The 22,103-nt window shown below is 38.9% G+C and overlaps 1 protein-coding gene across 5 annotated transcripts in view; it reads right to left on the bottom strand.

The window, feature by feature from the left end:
• The window catches only part of ARHGEF28 (Rho guanine nucleotide exchange factor 28), a 265,920-nt gene that overhangs the window by 8,683 nt on the left and 235,134 nt on the right, over positions 1-22,103 (bottom strand). For all 5 annotated transcript variants that reach the window (XM_045566117.1, XM_045566119.1, XM_045566118.1 and 2 more), the window contains 2 exons: positions 20,958-21,446; positions 19,585-19,885 (listed from right to left, as the gene is read on the bottom strand). In XM_045566117.1, coding sequence (XP_045422073.1) covers positions 19,585-19,885; positions 20,958-21,446 — 790 coding nt within the window. The remainder of the gene's footprint in view (positions 1-19,584; positions 19,886-20,957; positions 21,447-22,103) is intronic.

Raw genomic sequence — 22,103 nt, 5'->3', positions numbered from 1 at the left:
AAAGCTAAGAAAAAAAAAAGTAACATTTAAGAAATAGGAAATAAAAATAGTGCAGCAAGTCCAATAATAGCAAAGTAGATTTGAGGTCATAATCATAGATTTCAGTATATGCTGTTAAATGAAAGAATTAGTGAATGTCTAATTTGAAAATTCTATCTACTTTAGCGTCATGGAGAATCACCAATTTGGATTCTTATGTTTGTAAAGGACCTTAAAATTTCATTTAGTCAAATCCTTGTCTTCTTGGTAGAATCAAACTGAAAATATGTTCAAGAATAGAATTGAATTACAGAGCTTCTGTTAAGCTACTACCATTGTTTGGCCCTGGGTAATAATCACATCTAGAACTTCCATTTCCTGATTTGTAAACTTTGGCACTTGAACTAGATAGCAGTCAGTCCTTAACTTTTCCCCACCACGACCCTCAGGATGATTTGTGCTCCCATAGATTTACCCAAATTATAGAGTGTGACACAGGTCAAAATAAGCTATAAAGAATTAGCAATGCCGAGGCAAAAGCAGTAACTTTAAGCTCTTCTTTCCATGTAAAAGTATGTCAGAATGCAAATGAGGAAGAGAATTGGTACTATGAGGACAAAGTTGAATTTTCTCTAATTTATAATGATACATATCAAACATTAGTAGTTTCCAAACTGTAGTAGTTGCTCTACTATTTCTAATATATTACTTGGGCCACTTCTCAAAACTGATTGAAATAGAGGAAGGTACAAAAATTCTTGAACTGAAAGATTTCTCAGGTTTCTTAGAACACTAACCTTTTATATTTTTATCACTTTCTCCCCAAAACGTTCAATATTTACATTTATTTTTAAGGTGCTTCAAGGTGATCTATAAATATAAATAGCCAGGCTGTGGAAAACCTTTAAAATTACAAAAACAACATAACGTATGGAGTACTTACCAAATGCCAGGCAGTGTTCTACGTACTGTGTACACATCTCATTTAATTAAACCCCACACCAATCCAAGTAGGTTTACTGTGAAATATGAACGTGGGAGCCTAAAGTAAACACAGAGACAAACCTAACCTGGAGAAAACAGAACACAACTCACGAACACACAAAACTGAAGAAAACTTTCAAAAACCATAATTACTGTCTTCAAAGAAATATATAAAAGATATTTCAGCCCTAAAACAAGACTCCATAAAATAGGAACTATAACAAGGAAAATGTCTTGGAAGTTAAAATAATGCTAGCTAAATTTTTTAAAAAGTCGATGGAACAGTAGGAGGTTAAGGACATAAAAATTACCAGAAAGTTAAAAAAAGAAGAAGAAGAAATGAAAATAGAAGGAAAAAAAAATCAGAGGATCTAAGAGGTCCGACTTCCAACTAGAAACAGTTCCAGTAAGATAAAACTGAAGAGAAGCAATATTTTTTAAAAGAAGAAAAAAAAAATTCCCAGAACTGAAGGAAACATGTCTCTAGATTGAAAAAAGCCTAATAAATAACCAGTAAAAATGATTTTAACAAAAGACCACATTGAGGCATATTATAAAATTCAGACGAGAGAGGATAAAAAGACAATTCTAAAATTATCCAGAAGGTGAGAACAGGTTACAGAGGATCAGGAATGGGAAAGGTATCAGACTTCTCAACAGCAATTCTGGAAAGTGGAAGAATCAAATCCTTTAAAATTGAGAAGGAAAATAATCTTTTATTTAGAATTCTAGGCCCAAATTATGAAAAAGAAGTGTCAGAGTAGAAAAAATAAATAAGTGAAATGAAAAAGACATTTCAGCCAATCCAGAAAAAATTTACCTTCATTAGACCTTATGTTAGGGGAGTCCTGGAGATATGTCCCATCAAATAAAGGGATTTATCATACAGGAGGAAGCATGGAGTTGAGGGCACAGAGGATTCAACGCAGGAGAGATGTGAAGGGCTGGCCCAGGGAGAGCAATGCGTCTATAGGGGAACAGGAGGACAGAGGATCCTAAAAGCAAAACTTCCAGGAAACAAAAAGCTGACAGATACTGGCTGTATTGAGTGTGTATAAAATAATATTGGTAAGTTATTGAGAGAGGTATAGGAGCTTTGGAGGAAAATGTAGTGAGAAGTGGGAAAGAAGTATGCAAATGAGAAATCAGACAGATGGTTAAAGTCTCAGCAGGATGGAACAGTGTAGTCAATAACAACATTTGGAGGACTTTCTGCACTTGCAGTTGCTTTTTCTCCATCTTGAAAGAGTCTAGCTCCCACAAATGTTTTTTTCCAATCTCAAAGTGTCCACATGTACTTGTAAATATGATTTCTCTGAAAATCTCTTAAAGCACAAAATATATTGAGCCCCTTCAAAAAGACTTAATTTGTTTATATAATTAAGAATGGACATTTTTGAAATTCTAAAATCTGCTGTTAGAAAAAAACTTTCACAAACAGGAAATTCACAGAAGATGAACTCTAGAAAGGCAATAAATGCAAAATGGTCTAAATCTCATTGGTAATCAGAGAAGTATGAATTGAAAGAATGAGTTGCCATTTCATGCCCATAATATTGGCAAAAATTGTAAAAGCCTAACAATACTAAGTGTTGGGTAGGATCTGGAGAAACTGGAATTCTCATATATTGCTGGTGATAGTTACATTGTGCAACAACTTTAGAAAGAAATCAGTCATACCAGGCAAAACTGAAGACATCTTCACCACTTCTAGGTGTTACACTCTAAATAAACACTCATTCATGTGCCCAAGCAGATGTGCCTAAAAGGGTGTTTACTGAGCATCATTTGTTATAGGAAAAAATTAGAAACATCCTACATGCACATTAATAGGGTAATGAATATATTGGTATTTATTCATAAAATGGAATAATATATAGCAGTTTAAAAGGAACAATTTGTTCTATGTGTCTGCATATGTATGTTGGGTGAAAAAAGCAAGTTGCAAAAAGATATGTATATGTGTATTAAATAGCTACTTATGTAGATGTTAAAAATAAAAAATGATGTGTCATTGTTTATGGATACATACATGTGGCAAGAACATACTGTGGAAATGATATACACCAATTTTAGAATTTTGGTTAACTAGGAGTAGGAAACAAAGGAAAAAGGGGGGAGGGACTTTGGCTGTATTTACAACACTTTATTTCTTTGAGAAAGCAAAAAGGCAAAGAGAGATCTGAAGCAAATAGGGCAAAAGGTTAATTTTTGTTAAGTGCATGGCTAATACATATTTTCTATACTTTCCTGTAAGTTTGACATTTTTCATAATTACAACTTTTATATCAAAAAATGCATTGAACTACAACAGAACTGTAATGTGTGGTCTTTATTTGGATCTGAGACAAAAATAACAAATTGGAAAAAGTACACACACACAGGACATTTATGAAAGAATTAGAAATTTAAACATATGACTATATGTGGATACTATGAAATTATTGTTCATTTTTTCCTAGTTGTCATAATGGTTTTTAAAAGAGAGCTTTATCTTTTAGAGACAAATACTAAAATATTTATGGATGAATAAATGTTTTACAGATGATTTTTAGAATTTGCTTCAAAATAATACAGGATGTATTGAGGGGTTAAAGTCTAGATGAAACACAACTGGTCTTAAGTTCCCAATTTTTTGCAGTTGAGTGATGGGTGTGTGAGTGGTTGTTATATTTTAATTTGGTATATGTTTGAAATTGTCCATAATATATTCAGGTAGACAAAAAATATATATCAAGTTCAATTTTTAAATAACTGAAACAAATTAAGATATTCAAATCTTGGAGTTCCTGTTAAGAAGCAGGGACTGCTGACTTAAATGACATGTAGGTCTCCAGCTACAAGGACAGGATGGTGCTCTCGTGACACTGAATTCCTCTTAAAGATCTAGAGACCAGGGCACAGCAAAAAAGCCGACTTTCTGGGAACTGCCTGCCCCGTGACCCTACCCACACCAAAAGAGTTATGCCTCTCATTTTGCTGAGAGGAGAAGAATCAAATTCATTTCTCTGCCAGCTGAATAAGGCTGGAAATCAACCTAGGAATTTTAATGCTGCATTTACTTCTTACTGGTTCAGCAGAGGGAAAAACAGCTGTTAAAATTCTTAAGCATACAAGATGCAGTGTTTTTCTTTAAGCCAGAGAGAGGGAAGCAATTAAATATAATACACCCAAGCTAATTAGTTCTACCTGCTTCTTAACAATTATGTTATTACCGAGACTTTTTAAAAATTGGCATCCAATTCTTTACTTTAAAGATCTACAAATGAGTGTTTTTTTCTCTTGATCAACTACAAAATTATGAGATGTCAAAGAACTTATAGGCCTATTCTGTTTTGAGAAATTGGTATTTATTGTTTTCAGGGCAATATAAGAATTTTTTTTCTTTTTAAAAACAAGAAGCATTGATTTTATAATTCTTATTTGTTTGAAATAACATTTGCTAAGAAACCAAACCCTGAAATATCTTTCCCAACTACAGCTTTAAGTTTATGTCACTCAGAAATGATTATAATTTTTAAAGTACAACATAATATACAGAAAATATGTTTTGTTCAATGTGGATTTTCATGCTCTTGGATGTTCTTTTTACATTTATGTTTGTTATCATAGTAAAGATCACTCTATTACATTTCTGGAAATTAAACTTGAAATATTTTGGGGAATTTTGCAATTATGAAAGCAGGCAGTTTGTAGAACAGAGGCAAAACTAGGACTTTAAACTACCAAAACAGCAATCAAAAGAGAACAAACAGCTAGGCATGGCTTAGTCCCAGCTACCGGGGAGACTGAGGCAGAAGGACCATTTGAGCTCAGGAGTTGGGGGCCAGCCTGTGCAAGGTAGCGAGACCCCGTCTCAAAACAAAACAAAGCATGTATGTCACAGGATAAACTGCTCTACTCCTTGCAGCCATCTCTCCCTGTAGGAAATGACTTAAAATTGGTATATGGAGCTACTCTAGCTGTCAACATTCGTGCTTCCTAACGACATGTGAGACATGTGACCTGTGACTAAAGAAAGCTAATTTCCTTTACGTGTCCACCAGGTGACATGAATCCCCAAGTTTGTATAACAGCCTCCTCTTTGCATATAGATTCTCTTCTGTAAACAACTTTTCTCAAGAAGGAACCATAGCCCTGCTGTAGAATTTAACTTCTCTTTAGTGGAATCAGCCACCAAGAGCAAGGATCATCACGAGTAGCCTCAGCCGCTCTCTCAGCGACCAGCAGCCACAGCTCCTACCAGACTGCTGAGGGCCACTGAGCACGTTGACCCAGACGAGCCTATTACCCCACAGAGTAGGAAGATGCAGACACACATAAGTACAATAAAGGCAGGATATCCTGCTAAATGGCTAATGAACACTGTTCACAGGTGGACACCACTTCACAGAGCCTCCAGAGAGGGAGAGCTTGCAGATGGGGTGGGTGAGGCAGGCTTCAGAGAGGACAAAGCATCTGAACTGAGCCTTGAAGGCTGACCAGGATGTCAACAGGTAGAGGTAGCCACGTGTGGGAGCTCTTCCAGGTGAGTCTGTGACCACTGTAAAGGTGAGAAAGTGCTAAATGCCATGAAGAAAGGGGAGGTGTCAAGTTTGCTGAAATAAGGTTCATGCAGGTAAACCAAGGGGTAGCGGGGCTGAAAAAGTATGTCTGGGAGGGTCTTGAATGGGAGTGTTGGGAGTTTTAACTGTAGGAAGTGAGCTTGGTGGCTACTGGTGCTCAGGACCCTTCTGTGGCCCATGTCAACCTGTACAGCTAACTGCACCTGCACACACTGTCACCTGAAACAAGGGAGGCAGGCCCAAGAGCAGGTGGGAAGGGAGCCCTGTTCTCCCTGTTTTTTGCCTGCCTATAATGAACCCACATTTAGCCAATAAAATTTCTATCTCCTTGATGGACAAAACATTCAGCGATGAGTGAGGCTGTCAGAATGAAAACTGGTTTGAGCTTATTATCCGTTCATTCATCAATAAACACCGAGTGTCTGGTGTGTGCCCTACACTGGGCTGGACACCAGGGAAACCCAGCCGAACAAGACCTGGTCTCAGCACCAGGGAAGTCTGTAGTCAGGACAATGCAAGCTGTTTCCCAGTTCTCAGCTGCAATTCTACCCCTAGGTATTTATCCAAGAGAAATAAAAACATAGTTCACAAAAAGGCTGCACAAGAATGTTAAATGCAGCTTTATTCTTAATAGCCCCAAATTAGAAACAAGCCAGGCGTCCATCAACACAAGGGCTACGGAGACTGTGCATGTTCCTCAATGGAACATGACTCAGTCATTCAGAGAACCAACCACGGATTCGTGCAACATGGCTGTGTCTCCAAAATAGCGTGCTGAGGGAGAAAAGCTGGACACACAGAAAGGTACAGAGTGTCTGATTCCAGCCCATGCCTTTTTAGAACAAGCAAAATTACTCTGTGGTGATGGAAAGCAGATGACTAGCTGCTCTGGGGGTGGGGGTCGATTGGAAAGGGGTACAAAGGGAGTTTTCGGGGGTGACAGAATGTTCTGTGCCTTGATACTCTTTTCACAACACTGACTGGGCGGTAGATTAATATCTGAGCATTTCACCGTATGTAAATTATATCTCAATAAACAAACTGTGTAAAGCATTTTAGAGTCTAGAGGGAAAACAAGTGAGAAAAGATTGTGGAAAATAACAAAAGCTTCCACTGGGCTCTGCAGGGTCGCACGGGAGAGGCTCCTCCCCCAGACCGAGTGGTCTGCGGAGGCTTCTGGAAGCAAATGGTCCTGGAGCTCAGGCTTGACAGATGAGCAAGAGGGAACCAGGCTGGGAGTAGAGGGTGGAGGACAGGATGTTCCCGACAGAGGAAAGAGATGTGTGGAAGGTGCCGGGGGTGGGAGGGAAGGCTTCCACACAACCGAGAGAACTTCACATGGCTGGACCACAGGGTGAGAAAGGAGGGGACAGCTGGAGATGAGGCTGCGAGATTAGAGGCCAGACTGGGCCTCAAGGCACAAGCACAGAGCCTCCTGTACCTCCTCAGGGATGACTGACTTCCAGCACACAGGGGGCTTGAATAAGCCCTGGAAAGCTGACCCAGAAAAGCCCTAAGATCCACAGGCCCAAATGCTAGCCTGGGGTCTAAACAAGGCTCTATCTGAAATTTGTGGGTTTAGATTTGGGTGTCAAAATATTGCCCGGGTGGTAAATCATGCTGGGATATGTCATTTGGATTCCAACTGTTCCCAAGGGAGGAAAAACGTATTTGAAGGGTGTGCCACACGCAAGGAGTTTATTTCGACATGCCCTGACATCGGTGTTTCTCCCAAAGTGTGTTTCCAGGAATCGGAGGAGGAGGATGCCGTGTTTACGCAGGCTGGGCAGCGCCTCTGCTGGAGACTCACGGGGCTCAGGAGCACAATACAGGTTTGGAAAAAGTCACGCAAACCCCAAATTATCTAATTATGGGAACTTTTCATCGTATATACCTAATAACAGCCAAATTATGGAACAGTTTTTGAGACATGTTGACTTGGGCAACACCCAAATGAGGCATAACGAGTATCTCTGGTCACCAGAGCAACCATTTTAGGAGCAGTCCCACGGCTCAAGTGACCGAATGCACTTACTAGTAATTCACTCCTTTCTCGCAAGATACAATCAGTGATTACAATAACTATGTTTGCTGAGTACTCACAAAGGCCTAAGAATTTTACACATACTGTCTTATGTAATCCTCATACCACCTACAGAGTAGGTACTATCAGAAGGCCAGTTTTGCAGATGGGGAAACTGAGGCTCACCAAGTAAGTTTAAACACCTGCTTAAAATTTCACAGATAATAAATGACAGAGTTGGAATCTGAGCCCAGGTCAATACCCAAACTCTCTGTCTTCACCACTGTGCTGGTCTACCATGTCCACTGTTCTATACTAGTCAAGTGCATTCATCTGTTCATTCCTTCAAATCCCTCACTTAAAAGTGCAGCACTGATCAATCAACATACAGTTCATTACGTTGGAAAAGGGTGTCTTTAGTCTACTTTTGCTGAAACTTGATTGGAGAGGTTGGGGGGGGTAGATTCTTTATTTTCTCATTTTTGAATGGCAGGGAAAAATTACATCACCTGTTTTCCTCAGAAGAACATGTCTAGTCTGATCCACTTCTTGGCCAGTCTGGTAATAAAATGATATTGCTAAGCAGGTTTCAACCCTACTGCTATCTCTGGGTCATTGTTGACTCAACCATTTAATGAAGCCCTCATGAAGCACATTCTCTAGAATTTTCCTGACCCATACATCCTCAAAGTTAGCCAATAGTCTCTCTAAAGCAAAACAAAAACTGAAAATAACCATCACCATAAGTACTACAAGTTTGTTTGAGAAAATATAAGTTTTACCTTTAAGCCCACCTTGATTTACAAAAGGAGAATTTGTGCCCCTCTCAAGTGGCCGGGGGTGGGTATGGGATATCTTAGCAGGCAAGAGATTGAATCTGACAAATGTATCTGTCATATCTATGTATCCACATCGCTTACCTGACAAATATAAACAGCATATGTTTTAGTGGCAGCAGCATTTGAAAAAATCCTTCTATATTCTCGCCAGGACAAATGATAACTTCTATGAGAAGGATACTTTGAACATGATTTTTCTCAGTACTTTGTTTGCCCCCAGCTCACCCAGTTCAGCGTTAGGCGTTTCGCCCTGTGTTCATTAAGGTAACCAACTCATAGCCAGCTCAGAGCAGAGGAGCTCAAACAGACAAACTTAGCATTTGACTTTTCATGTTGCCTTGCCTCAGAATGCTTGTTCAGCATAAAATAACTAAATTTAAAAAAAAGAACAAGCTATGTAGGTAGTTCAGTGGAGTACCCTAAGAGAAGGCTGAACACCCCCCTTGCAGTATTACCTTTCAAGGTGGATATGGCTCTAGTCTGCAGTCCCAAGAGAGATGTCAACGTGCAACTGCACTTTCTCATACTGGGGCCCATGCAAAATATGGCCTCATTACCAGATGCTGACTAACAGACCATCACATTTTGGCCAAACTGCTCATTGTGTTTATTCCCTCCAATCTACGTGCTATGAAAAGTAGTCTGCACTTGGCGAGTATATTTTGGGGCTCATACTGAACAGAAGCACCAAGCACCTAAAAATATAGAATGAGCTCAACTTGTGTAGAACATGCCAATCTGGATAAATTAACAAGTAATCAAAAATAGTACAACTTTTTGATAGGAATAAATTCATCAAGAGCCAGAAGTTTAACCTACTCATTGGAAGTAAAACAGCTTTGAAAACCTTTAGTTTCTTTAAAGAGGGTTCAATTTTAGTCAGATGGAATATATATTAAGCTTCCATATTCTTGTTATAAGAACATTCCAAAAACAGAACTACATGAAAATGAATAAAGACAACACAATACACATCCATCCAAGGGCTGAGGCTTACATAATTTTAAGAATATTTAATAGCTCCATATTTACTATGCTAAAATTAGGGGGAAAAATCCATCATAGCTAAACAGTTAACTGCAAGGGCACATCTGAAATGACAAGAATACAAGCTAAGGATCCTGAACACGCAGATTCAAGAAGCTTTTGGCAGAGCCAAGTATGCGAAGTCTCCTTGATGTCTGATGTCACACTATCCCATTTTCTGCCATCTGCCTCTAGCAAATGTCAGTGTATTTTCAGGATGGAAACATGCTTCTTTTCTGAATCATCCCTGCAAAAACTCGCCAAAATATGGTCTCTTATAGTTGAGCATGATTGCCCTGAATTTAGGGGAAAACAAAACCATGGCTTTCTTTCCAAAGAATCAAGAACTCCCACAGTCTAAACAATCAATGTCTAAATTGAATGAGCCTAAAACTTATAGACTCTTATGCTGACAACACAGTAAAGGATCCAATTGTCTTTGAGAAATGGGAACTTTAAAATTCAGAACCCATAAGAAACTACTAAGGCTTCTGAGGATACATTAGAAAAGAGAACATAAAACCCCCTTCTCACTTGGGGTTTTGCATGAAGAGGTCTTTGGGCACGCAATTCCCATTTTTTGTGTGTTTCTGGTGGATTTATGAGACTCTTACGAGGCAATGTCCTTATTGCAGTGTTACCACATTCTGTATGATTAATTGATTGCAAATCACTGCACAGGGTGCCAAGATCACTGGTAGGAAGCCGGTCATTAAATAAAATTAAAACTCTGCCAATGTTTTGCTTGTAAATGTTTCTTCCAAAGCCTTACAGCACCATTCCTAAAAAAATGGCCTCAATTCACCAGAGAAGCATAGTCTCCTGTATTTCTCGTGGATGATCCAAATATTCTATATTTAATGCAAACATCCAGCATGTTATGTTTTAGGAAGAAAAAGCTGTAGTGTAATAAAATTTGCACAAAGAGTGCTATGGAAAAGAGTCACCATGAAAATAATTCCATTTTGAACAGCCTTACTGTGAAATTGTTCAGTGAAAGGCTCAGAATCCTACCCTGCATAACTAGGTCCTTTGGAAGCCTACATTTTTCCTTGGGTAAATCTTCAAACCAAGCATTAACATTTCAAATTAAATTGAATTAATAACTTATCCAGAAGGAGAATGAATACCCTGGCCCCTTATCCAAGGAAACTCAACAGTGATTTATCGCAGCAAATTAACATCTCCACAGATCAAAACTCAGGCCCAGGCTTATTTATCATCTGGCCCAAGGTCTGAGCAGAACAACTCCTCCTCCTGAGCCAGCTGTGTGTCTAAGAAGTGATCCGCTGAGAACACAATTGTGTTTCAGTCTGTCTGGGGTAAAGTAAAAGAATATCTTTCTTAAGATGCCATTACTTGTCATTTTAGGATTGCTATAATAAATATGTGATATTTCAGGCACCATTTTAAGGCTGACAAGTAGAAAAGGCTACACCAGGCAAATTGGTTTTATTTAACTAAACAAATACTAATTGTTTTGCCTGGGGAGATACACTGGACTGTTAAATGGGATTTAGCAGAAGAAAAGGGGTTTAAGAAAGTGTTTCATTGATGTTGAGGCAGCCACCCATGCCTAATTTACTGGTATTCAAGCTACTTTGTGGTTGAAAAAGAAATATTCTGGTGAACAGAGAAGCTAATTGTTATTGATACAATAATTAAAAGGTAAATGTGTCATCTTCCTAAAATGACAGCAATAGATTCATTTCTACAAGTTTAGGCTAACTTAAAGCATTTTATGGGAAAGACATTTTAACTTTTTAAGTTTTCATCTGCTGCACATGGCCATATGGGGGCTATAAGTACAATATCCCAAATGGGAAAATAACCCATATAAAGAGATGCTCTCTAGAGTTGTACAAGGAATTCCTACATCAAACTGATAAGTAGTGCTGTACGTTGGTAAACCAATTTATCTCAATATTAATGAGGAGGAAGAAAAGCACATCACTTTTAAAGTCTGTTACCAAGAATGCAGTAGGACATTAAGGGCAAACAATCTTGCAGTTATGTTAACATTTTAAGAATGCCATGTAACATATACCCATCTTTTAAAAAAAGTTTTGAAACACTCAATCCAGGCATCCATCCTGAGGTACCCATCAATCCTGCCTGAGCTAACCACCGTCACACCCATAGCTCTGCTGTTTTTCCTCAATGTCTTTCAATGCCTCAATAAACAGTCAGTGGTGTGGCTTAGGCTCACAATTGCTTTCTGTTAGAGTGTGGATCTTGACTACTTCATTCATTTCGTAAATGTTTATCAAATGTTCATCATATGCCAAACACTGTGCTTGGTGCTTGTGATAGAGCAATTAACAAGGGAGACATATGTAAGGCTCTCTAGTGGGCAGACAGATATCACATCAATTATTACACACATAATTAATTCAAGTCCTAGGTACTAATAAGAGGTGTTCCCTGGTGATTCTGAACCTTAATTTTTATCTGTTTATCCAGGACTAACAAGGACAAATTGATTCAGGATAACCAAACTCAAAAAGAGATTAAGATCAGAAGCCAGAACAGACTTTTGAAATGGTTTACACCAGAATACTCCTGGTGGCTGCTTTCAACATATTCTTTCTAGTAGAAGAGCCCACTCAGAGAACCAAAGTACAATTAGAAGTCTTCCTGGGGGCATATTTAAACAATGTGACCAAGAAGCATTGGATGGTCTATAGATACAGAAGCTCTCCATCCCAAATAGAGATGTTCAGTTTTGTTGTCAAAATACCTTACATTTGGGTGCTTACATTTCGTTCTGAAAACACGGTTGAATGATGTAACTTGCTCCACTACAGAGGGGAACAAAGGAAAGCAAAATTCTGTGCTCTCAGGGCTTCCTCCCCAGGACAATTTTGGTGACAGACTAACAAACATCTCCTTTGAGACCAATACAGAGAGATAGTGACCCTTCTAATATACTGCCATTCTGAGCAAAAAATTCCCCAGTTTACAGCTAATTTTTTTTAAAAATCACATTTTAAACTATTGGCTTTCTAATGACATTTAGGAAACACTTTCATTTTATTAGCAGGCCACCCCTGAATCACAATTAGAATAAATTATTTCCAGAATGTAGGAAGGAAGCAGATGTTCATTGGATCCCCAGGACATGCTAGGCATTTTTGTAAAAGTTCTGTTATTAATAACACTTCCTTCCCTTTTGTGCAGATGAGGAAACTAAGACTTAGGGATCAGGTGGCAGCAGAAGCCAGAGTCGGGGTTTGAACTAAGGTGCTCTAACATCAGGCCCAGTGCTTCAGGCCAGCAGTGCAGGGATGTGAGCCAGGCTGGCTGCTTCAGGATCACCTAAGGAGAACGTTAGATACACAAGTTTGCAGGCCCCAGTGAAGCCCTGATTCAAATCAGAATCTTTGAATGGAGGAATCTGCATTTTTATTGCATGCTGTAGGAAGCTCTGATGCGCAGCCAGTTATGGCAATCATGGTTCTAGCAACAAATCCCATCCATGTATCTTCTCATTAGCTTCACAGTTAGAGCGTGGCCTTCCCCACACCACCACAGGATCTGGGGATTTGGAGAGAAGAGTCTCTCTAAGTTCTAAATCTCTGGACTTAAATTCCGTCCTGTACATTCAACTATATCTTTCTAAATTTATGTTTTTATAGAGACCGAACAAAAGTGAAAGAGAAAATTGCCACATTTGAAAAAGAGACAGTAACCATCATCTCAGAAGACTGTCGTAAGAGCAAAAGCAATCATAAATTCAAATGTGCTTTTGGACAACATGAAGTGCTACATAATATTACATTATTAATTCACCCAAAGGTGAATTAATTTACGTGAATATTCCAAATAAGGAGAAATGTAATCTTCATCACTCCTCAACTTAAGTAAAAGGAAAAAAAGTTTAGAAACCAACTTCTGGGGTAGGCAAACTATAGTCGCCTGTTTTTACAAATAAAGTTTTATTGGAACACAGCTAAGCTCATTCTTTGCATATTGTCTATGGCTGCTTTTAAGCAACGAAGATCTGATGGCCCACAAAAACTAAAATGTTTACTATATGACTCTTTAAGTAAAAGTTTGCCACTCCCTGAAACACATGGTCAAATTCTTCTTAGGCAAACAAAACAACGGTACTCAGCTGAACACACCACAGTTTAAGCAAGCTCTAAAATCAGAATTGCCATGGTTAGGGATGGGGATGGGGTGAGGGAGGAGATAGTCCCCAGATTCCGAAACATGGAGACGGTGATGCTTCTTTTGCTGGTGTTGGATCACTGCCCACGATCCACTGTGACTGACGGGAACAAGCCCTATCCTGCAGGTTATGTTTGGTACATAAATGGTTACAAATAGTTTCCTTTCCAAACCCAACCCTTAATCGCTTTGAGAATAAAGTCATACTATACCACAGAGGTCAAACATGCAGCCCACAGACCACATATGGGGGTGTGCGTACATGTACATGTATATATACATATGTATGTGTGTGTATATGTATACTTTTTTTTTTCCATTTTTTTTAAGCTAAGGATGACCCAAGGCCAAGCCTAACCTCTGGAGCTGTTCATACCAAGTAGACTCCCACTTTAGCAGCTTGTCCAAACCAAACTGGAACCCCGGGCGGGGATGAAGAGGCAGCCACAGGGCTGGCTGGCTGCCTCTGAATCCACCCACCTGCTGGTTTTGCTCTCCTGCTGTGTACTGGGCTCTGCGCTAAGGCGGGATGGCCCCGGCCCAGTTGGCTCACACAGCCAACCTGCCCCCAGAGAAACATGCAGTCAGGAAGTTGGCAGTAAGCACTCGTGGCTCACCAGGCTCTACAAGCATATGTCATGTTTCCTTTTCCTGGTATAAAATCTGCAAAAGGCTAAAGTCAATCATCTACACTTGTCGATGAGAAAAATTAACATTAAGTCTTTGAGCCCCATACTTTATACTTTTTTCATGACGTAGATTACCAAGAGCAAGCAATGTTATGGTTTCCTTTAAAATATTAACATCACCTAAGGTGATAGTCAGGATTCTAGAAGATAAAGAGTTGCCCAATGATTTCCTAATTTTGACTTCTTAAAACTCCTATAGATACATGTGGATAATAATTTGATGCCATAATGAATGTTCTCAATGCTTTGGCTTCAGTTTCATTTAAGCAATCCAAAATACAGGCACCTAAGATCTCTCCTAATCATAGAGAGAGCTCAAAATTTCCAAAGTCCCTTAATTAAGGCCTAGGTTTAGAAATATGGCCTAAATTTTGTAATTAGGTATTAATAATAGAAGTAGGAAATGAACCTATAGACTTGATATTTTCTGCCCTAATTTCAATAAATAGGTAATGAACCCATAGATTCAATATTTTCTTCCTTAATTTCTACGTGTTGACATAGGCTTAATAACATAGATACCTATAAATATAAATATACAGATATATTTACCATAGTTTTACTATTATATAATTATTATTATTTATTTTTACAAAGTTCAATTCATTTCTCTAACCAGGTCAAAAAAACTAACATGCTCTTAAATTATAGTTTAACTTTGGTAAACTTTCTTAAAAATTAAGGCTTTTATGATACCTAAAACTATTATGGGGAGAAAAATAATCATTTTATCGCCCATTAAGGGCTGAATTGTGTCCTGCCGTAATTCACACCTTGAAGTCCTAACTTCCAGTAGCTCAAAATATATTTGGAAATAGAGTCTTTAAAGAGGTTAAGTTAAATGCAGTCCTTAGTGTGGATTCTAGTGCAATTTCACTGGTGTCCTTATAAAGAAAGATTGGGACACAGACAGGCACAGGGGGGAGACAGGGAGAAGACGGCCATCTACAAGCCAAGGAGAGAGGCCTCAGAAGAAACCAACCCTGCTGATGCTTTGAGCTCAGACTTCCAGCCTCCAGAACTGTGAGGAAAGAAATTTCTGTTATTTAAGCCCCACGGTCTGTGGCACTTTGTTATGGCAGCCCTAGTGAACTAATCATCCCTCCTCTTCAAATACACTTTTGTCACTGAAGTTTATGTTGTCTGATGCCAGCTTCAGTTTTATGGGAAACTGCCTGAAGGTCTTTTGGCAAAGCTGCTTTCCACACAGATTACATAAATAAGGTGTCAAGTTCTGAATTATGGAATATTTTTAAAACATAAGAAATTACCATCTTCTCACTTCTTAAAAGACTGTTATTTGAATACTAACTCGCATAGATTTCCATTTGGAAATTTTCTTTTTTCTCGCCTTATGTAAAACATTTGTCATTGAAAGTTTAACACAGCTGTCTGTATTTTTTAAGAAATATTACCAAGATGACGTACTCTAAATACAATGCTTTGAATTTTGAAAATAGTTTGCTTGGCACAAAATTCTAATATGTAGTAAAAGAAAACACTCTTTTGGATCCCAAACTTAATAAAATTACTGTTTTTTATTCAATATCTACATGATGAACATAAAATTTAGCTCTTGATTAAAATTTTATCATATGTATGACAAAATCATAATTCTTTAAATTTAGGTAATGTACAAATATTGAGGTATATAAAAATACAATAGAAAAGGGAGGCTAAGAAGATTTCATATTTTTATGCCATAAAATGTTTTCTCTGTTGATTAATGAAAAAGGCAACTAAAATGATAGATGCATTCAAAATAGAGTTTTAGAATTTTAAAGCTAAGGGAAAAAAATAACAGGGATAATACAGTTTTACTTTTGGGTTTTGAGGTTTGTTTGTTTGTTTAGCCTTGGAGAGTAATATTGTTGAGCATCTCATAGGGCCAATTACATGGCAATTGTCCCATAGGAAATTTATTGTTTAAAGAAATTCAAATTTTCTGTAGTCTTGGCTGGTGTCCCTCAGAGGAATTCAGATAAAGTTCTTAAACTAACCATCTCTTCCACTGTAAATAAAATCAAATACCAATTTGGATTTAATGCTCAAACATCCAGGAATTTTGCTCATGAAATAGCTTCCAAAACTGGAGGGTAAAGTTCTTTAAAGTGCTACCTTAAAAAATATTTACAGATAAAATGGGGTTATTATCAGGCAACATTAGAGAAACAAAATATCACGAAGAAAATGTGCCTTATGGGGAAAAAAAAGTGAAGCTAAACAGTATTTATGATATTTGAAGATTCTCAGGCCCATGCAAGAGTTGGCCACAGCAATCCAAAACATTTAGAAATAGCCTCCAAATGCTAATATTCAACAGGTAAGAAGGGAAGGGAAAATATCAATAAAAACAAAAACCTGGCCCTTAGACATGAATCCTTAGGCATAACAAAAGGATTAACTCTATATCTACACTAGCTTCTTTAGAAAGTACAACTTGAACTAGCTTTCTAGAAATTAACAATTTATAGTGTAATGATTGAGAACAGGGACTCCAGGGCCAGTATTCCCAGGGTCGATTCCTGGCTCTGCCATGGACTAGCTGTGTGACTTTGGACCAGTCACTCAACCTTTGTGTGTCCCAGTTTGCCCTCTCAAATGGAAATAATAACAGAACCATCTCAGTGGGGGGTTGTACTAAATGAGTTTCATATTTCACACAGTGCCTGAAATATGATAAGTGTCATAATTACTGGTGGCAAGGGTGGGATAGAACAATTCAAAAGCTAATCACAATCAGAGCACAAAGCGCACTACAACGTCTGATGAGGCTAGAGTGAAACAATAAACATTCCAACCAGGTGACATCTAAACACATTCAAGAATTTTATTTACATACAGTTTTTCCCATCCAGAAACTTACATACCAGAAATGCACATTTCCACTGATCTGAGCTGGTCATACACACATACACACACACACACACACACACACACACACACACACACACACACATCATACTGGATCAGGCAAAAGAGCAAAGCATTAAGGCATTCCAGCTGACCTTATGGCCTAATAATGAAATAATCAGCATAGCCTTAATGAAATCATGGTGAAATAAACATTGAGCTAAAATAGCAGCCCAGAACATCACAGGCAAATTGTGTTAGCCAGGACACTATGGACTACAGAGATCCTCAGCAGTGGTCACCGATGACCACTCACCGAAAGGCTTGGCAGCAAAAAGTGAAGGAGAGACAACACTGCATGGTTCGTGGTTCTGGCACATTGTCCTCACCACCCAGCACACCCTGGAGCCTGCTTCGTCCAGCCCAGGCCCCTCAGTCACTGCCCCCCACAAGCACACAGAGCCTAGCTAAGACCACCACTAGCAGCTGATCTTGTGCAACTTTCAATGGTAAGAGCTATCTATGAAGGCTCTGGAGTGGTTTGAACAATTTCATCTGGCCCTGACCGCCCACTGAGAAATATATCCAATTTTCATCCCACTTCCCTATTACCTCCTCTTCTCTTTCTTTTCTCTCCCCCAGAAATTGCTTATCATGCTTAAGTAAACACACACAGTTTTCTGACTGTTGAAAAACTCCGGTGGTTAACAGTGCACACAGCATTTCTGATCTAATCCCTGCTTATACACACCAGGATGTTCCTGAGAGATTTAGGCCACAGTTGATTTTCCTTGCTCCTGTCAATGTCCTGAGTGTCCTTGGCCTACTCTGGACATACAATTTCCTAAGCGTAAGTACATTTTCTCAGCATTTCCCTCGGCTACATCTAATTCCTTACATGTGGATAGACTGGTTTTGTGTATAATCACTGTTTATTTCCTTAGTACATTTTCTATCTACTGCAAGTATGCTGCCAAATGCCTAAAAGCTTTCTACTTTGAAGCACGAATCAGTAGAAAAGGATGGGAGACACACAAAAGGTAAAAGAGAAATACTTCTTTTAAACAAAAGCTGAATGTGGTTTAACTCAAACTGAGTTTTTCAAATATACCAAAGCCAGTATGCAAAACCACACTGACAAAAATATATAAAGCATTGCAAATAGCAAATTAGTGAATCAACATAGCAAAGCAACATGTGTCTAGAAAAAGCATTCTGTAATGTGGTCTCCATAGCACTGACGTTGCAAGATAACATTTTACAGGGGTTACATTTTCTAAATTTTGCCTTGTCTTTTTTTTTTTTTGTCCAAACTGTTTCAATGTAACTTTTTCTTTATTTAAAGAACATGTGAAATGATACTTTAAAGAACTATTTCATTCTCTCCTATATGCTGACAAGAAATAAGAATGTTACCACAGTGACTAAGTAATGTAAAGAATTAGCCACTGCTAAGAATCAACATCTTTTGGATTAGTCATAAATCAACTTGCAGGCAGAGTCAGAATTATTATTCTCGAATTGGGAGAAGTTGAATACCTTCAAAACTTTTTGTTGCTGAAAAATTATCCTCCCAACTGACAAACTAAGAATATATATTAAGCATGGAAACAAATCTGAGTCCAGTTCTGAAGACCTCTGTACTACTGCTTGTTTTATGTTCCTGAAACATTTTGCTGTCGGTGATTTATTTCACATCCATGTGGTCAGCCATTTGTTTATTCTATTGCATACCATCTGTTTTTCAGTAGAGAGGTTTCAAGTTCTTCTCATTCCCTACCTCATATCCCACAGAAAACAATTTATAATAGATATAGATTTAAATCACTTGGATTCACGTGGAGTCGGTAACGTGAGCTGCCTTTCATTTATATTTGGCAAATGCTTTAATGGGATTAGCAAATTGCATTATTACGAGGTACTTATAGAGAGACACCACTTTTTTTTTTTTCAACAATGACAAATGATGTTAACAGTTTCATTTTGGGTGTTTAATAACAGTACAAAAGATTTTACTAACATTACAGGAAATTCCCTGGATAGACAATAAAGTCCTACCACAAACTCTGTCCATATCTTTTATTTCTGAGAGTCAATGGGTATGTGTATCAGGACGTGGCAGGGTTTATAATAGTGGGGAATAAATATCAAGTTGCTAATATTTTAAAAGGGATGTTATCATTTAACCTACAGATCAGAAAACTCTGTCTGGTTCTTACATGTTCATGGTATTCCCTAAGCCCTACAACCATGGTCTTGCTTGTCTCGTACTCATAAGTGAAAGCAGTCCTCAGACTTCCCCAAGGAACAGTTAATGCCACAAACTCCAGCTCTTCAGAGCAATTTATTCCCATTCTATGGCCCACTTTGATTTGTTCTATAAAAGAGCCAACCATTCAGAGAGACAACTTTCTGCTGAAACTATACAGATACGTTTGAAGAGTGTTAATTACCATTTTTACAAGAATCCTTGCTGCTTTCGTGGAGAGGAGGTATTCGATGACAGGACCCAGTGGCTGTCCACAGTTCATGGTTGACATCTGAGGGCTGGGAAATGTCCATCTTGAGGTCTACTTGATTTTCACTAGTCCTTACCAGATCAGAATTGGACATGTTTGGGGGAGAAGTGGCATCTTGATGGATCCCTGATGGATTCGGTTTGTTGAATGTGTTAAGTGACATTTGTACTAAAGCTTCATTGATGAAGAATGAATTTTCATGACATAAACTCTCAGATCGATTAAGTTCCATTACCTGTATAAAGAAATACAGAAAAAGTAGAATAATTTTTCTAGCAACTTACAAAAGTTTCATGAAATATTTATTCCTAATAGAATCCAGCAATCAAGATTTTAGTAAGAATGAGGTCAGGAAGAATATTACCACTTACTTTCTCCTCCCATCTCCTTTCTAATGAGGTAGTACCAAAAACTTCAATTGGTTATGCATAACCTATCTTAAAAACGATAACAGTAACCAAAAAAAACCCAAGTAGTGTTCTATGACATTACAGTGTTTCTACTTTATTTTAATCAGAGAAAGTAGCATTTTCACTTTTCCTAAATAAAAAAGTTGAAAACATAGCCATATACACATGAAGAATTTAGCCAATTTGAAAGAAAAACAGATGCAACATAGATCTTTCTTATAATTGTATCAACTTTTATAACTTTATACACTATCAAAAAAAAGCATACATGCACATAGCACAGAAAAATAAACTCTTGAGACCAATGGAATTGTCAAGCATGGTTAGAGAGGATGTACATAAATAAATAACTCTTATTTGTTTAAATGGATTTTGAATTTACTGTATCAAATTTACAAAGAGAGCTTGGCATAACAGAATAGTATTATTTGGTTATGCTTGCTACACTTACTAAATTCAGTACCTATAATATATAGTAGTAGCTAACCGAGCTACTAAAAGGTACATCTACATAGAACTCTTAAGAATAGATGAGATAAAGAGGGTTCTTAAAGTGCTGGGAAAACAGCACGCTCACAGTGCATGTGCCTGCAGGACAAACCCGCGCTAGTCTTACTGGGACAGCTCGCTTCTGTTTCTTCTTAGGTAAGAGTGTCTTGGAGTACAACAATCCAATGATCGGATAGGACCCAGACCTTTAACTTTTTCTTATTTTAAGGCAAGATGCATATGCATGGTCCCTGAAAGGTCCCAGCTCTGGCTACCTACAAACTGAGAAACCCTCATGAGCTCTTACCCAAAAACCAAAAAGGTAGACATTTGGTGAACACCCCAGGAACGGCCAGGACTAGCCCCGTCTCTGAGAGGCGGCCTTACAACACTCCAGAAGACCCGTACCTCCTTGCTGCCCAGAGCAAAGGCTGCGGGGAGGCTCCTCTGGCGGCTGTGCTTCCAGGGGCCCAGCAGGCTCTGCTGGACCCGCACGCTCGCCCTCTCCCTCTCCACCAGCCGCTGGCCCTCCCTCAGCCGCTCCAGGCTGTGCTGGTACTCCTGCAGCTGGTGGTCCAGCTCGCCCCGGCCCCGCAGCAGCAGCTCCTCCTGCGACTGGCACTCCCTCTCCCGCTCCTGCAGCCAGCTCTCCTTGGCCGCCTGCGCCCGCTGCTGCTGGTCACACCTGCGGAGCCAGCGCCGCTGTTCCTGCTGGAGCTGGTGCTGCAGCTTGTGCATGTTGGCCAGCTCCTCGCGCTGCTTGTCCGCGTCGCGGGGCTTCTCCTGGTCCTGAAAGGGGCTGCCTCGGAGGAGAGAGTGGCCGAGGGACAGGCTCTCCTGCTGCTGGAGGACCAGCTTGTGGATCTCAATGTGGCTGTCCTGAATGGTCAAGGTGGCCTGCCAGGGGGTCGAGAGGAAGGATAACGAAACACAGGCTTCCATCTTGTTTGCCCTTTTGGTTGGAACCACCTCTAAACACAAAACCCATGCTGAAATTATTTTCTGTTAATATTTCTGCCCTTTTTGTAAGTTACCTCCAAAGACAGACTTTGGCATTTCAAATAGGCTTGTCTACGTCTCCCAGTGGTAATACCTGGGAATGTATAGAGAACACAAACAAAGTACAAAAGCCATACTCATCCCCTCTTGTGGAAACACGGTTTGTTGCTGGTTCCTGGGTAATATTTATGCAGTCTTCTGAATAAGAACTCAGTGCAGAAACTCACAAGGCCCTGCACTCATGTTCTACATCTGAGTCTCTTGCTGAGGCCTTCCCAGCCAAAAATTCATGAGAATTTAAGAACCTATATAAGCCTAGCAGTATCTTTTCTTTGAGCCCCAAACCAGAAATTACTTGAGCTATACTGCTTTTATGAAGACATAAAAATAAAAGCCAACTATTTGGAGACTTTTGGTAAGTAACCTTTTTACAACACAATACCCAAGGATAGCAGTGAATACCATTTTTAGGAGATATATAAGTGCCTAAAGCTGGTCTCATTACAGTTTTATCTTTATATTATAGCAGGAAGGTCACGCATAAAAAACTAAGCT

This window comes from Lemur catta, chromosome 12, assembly GCF_020740605.2.
Source record: "Lemur catta isolate mLemCat1 chromosome 12, mLemCat1.pri, whole genome shotgun sequence".
NCBI lineage: Eukaryota > Metazoa > Chordata > Mammalia > Primates > Lemuridae > Lemur > Lemur catta.
This window is presented reverse-complemented; position numbering and strand designations above follow the sequence as displayed.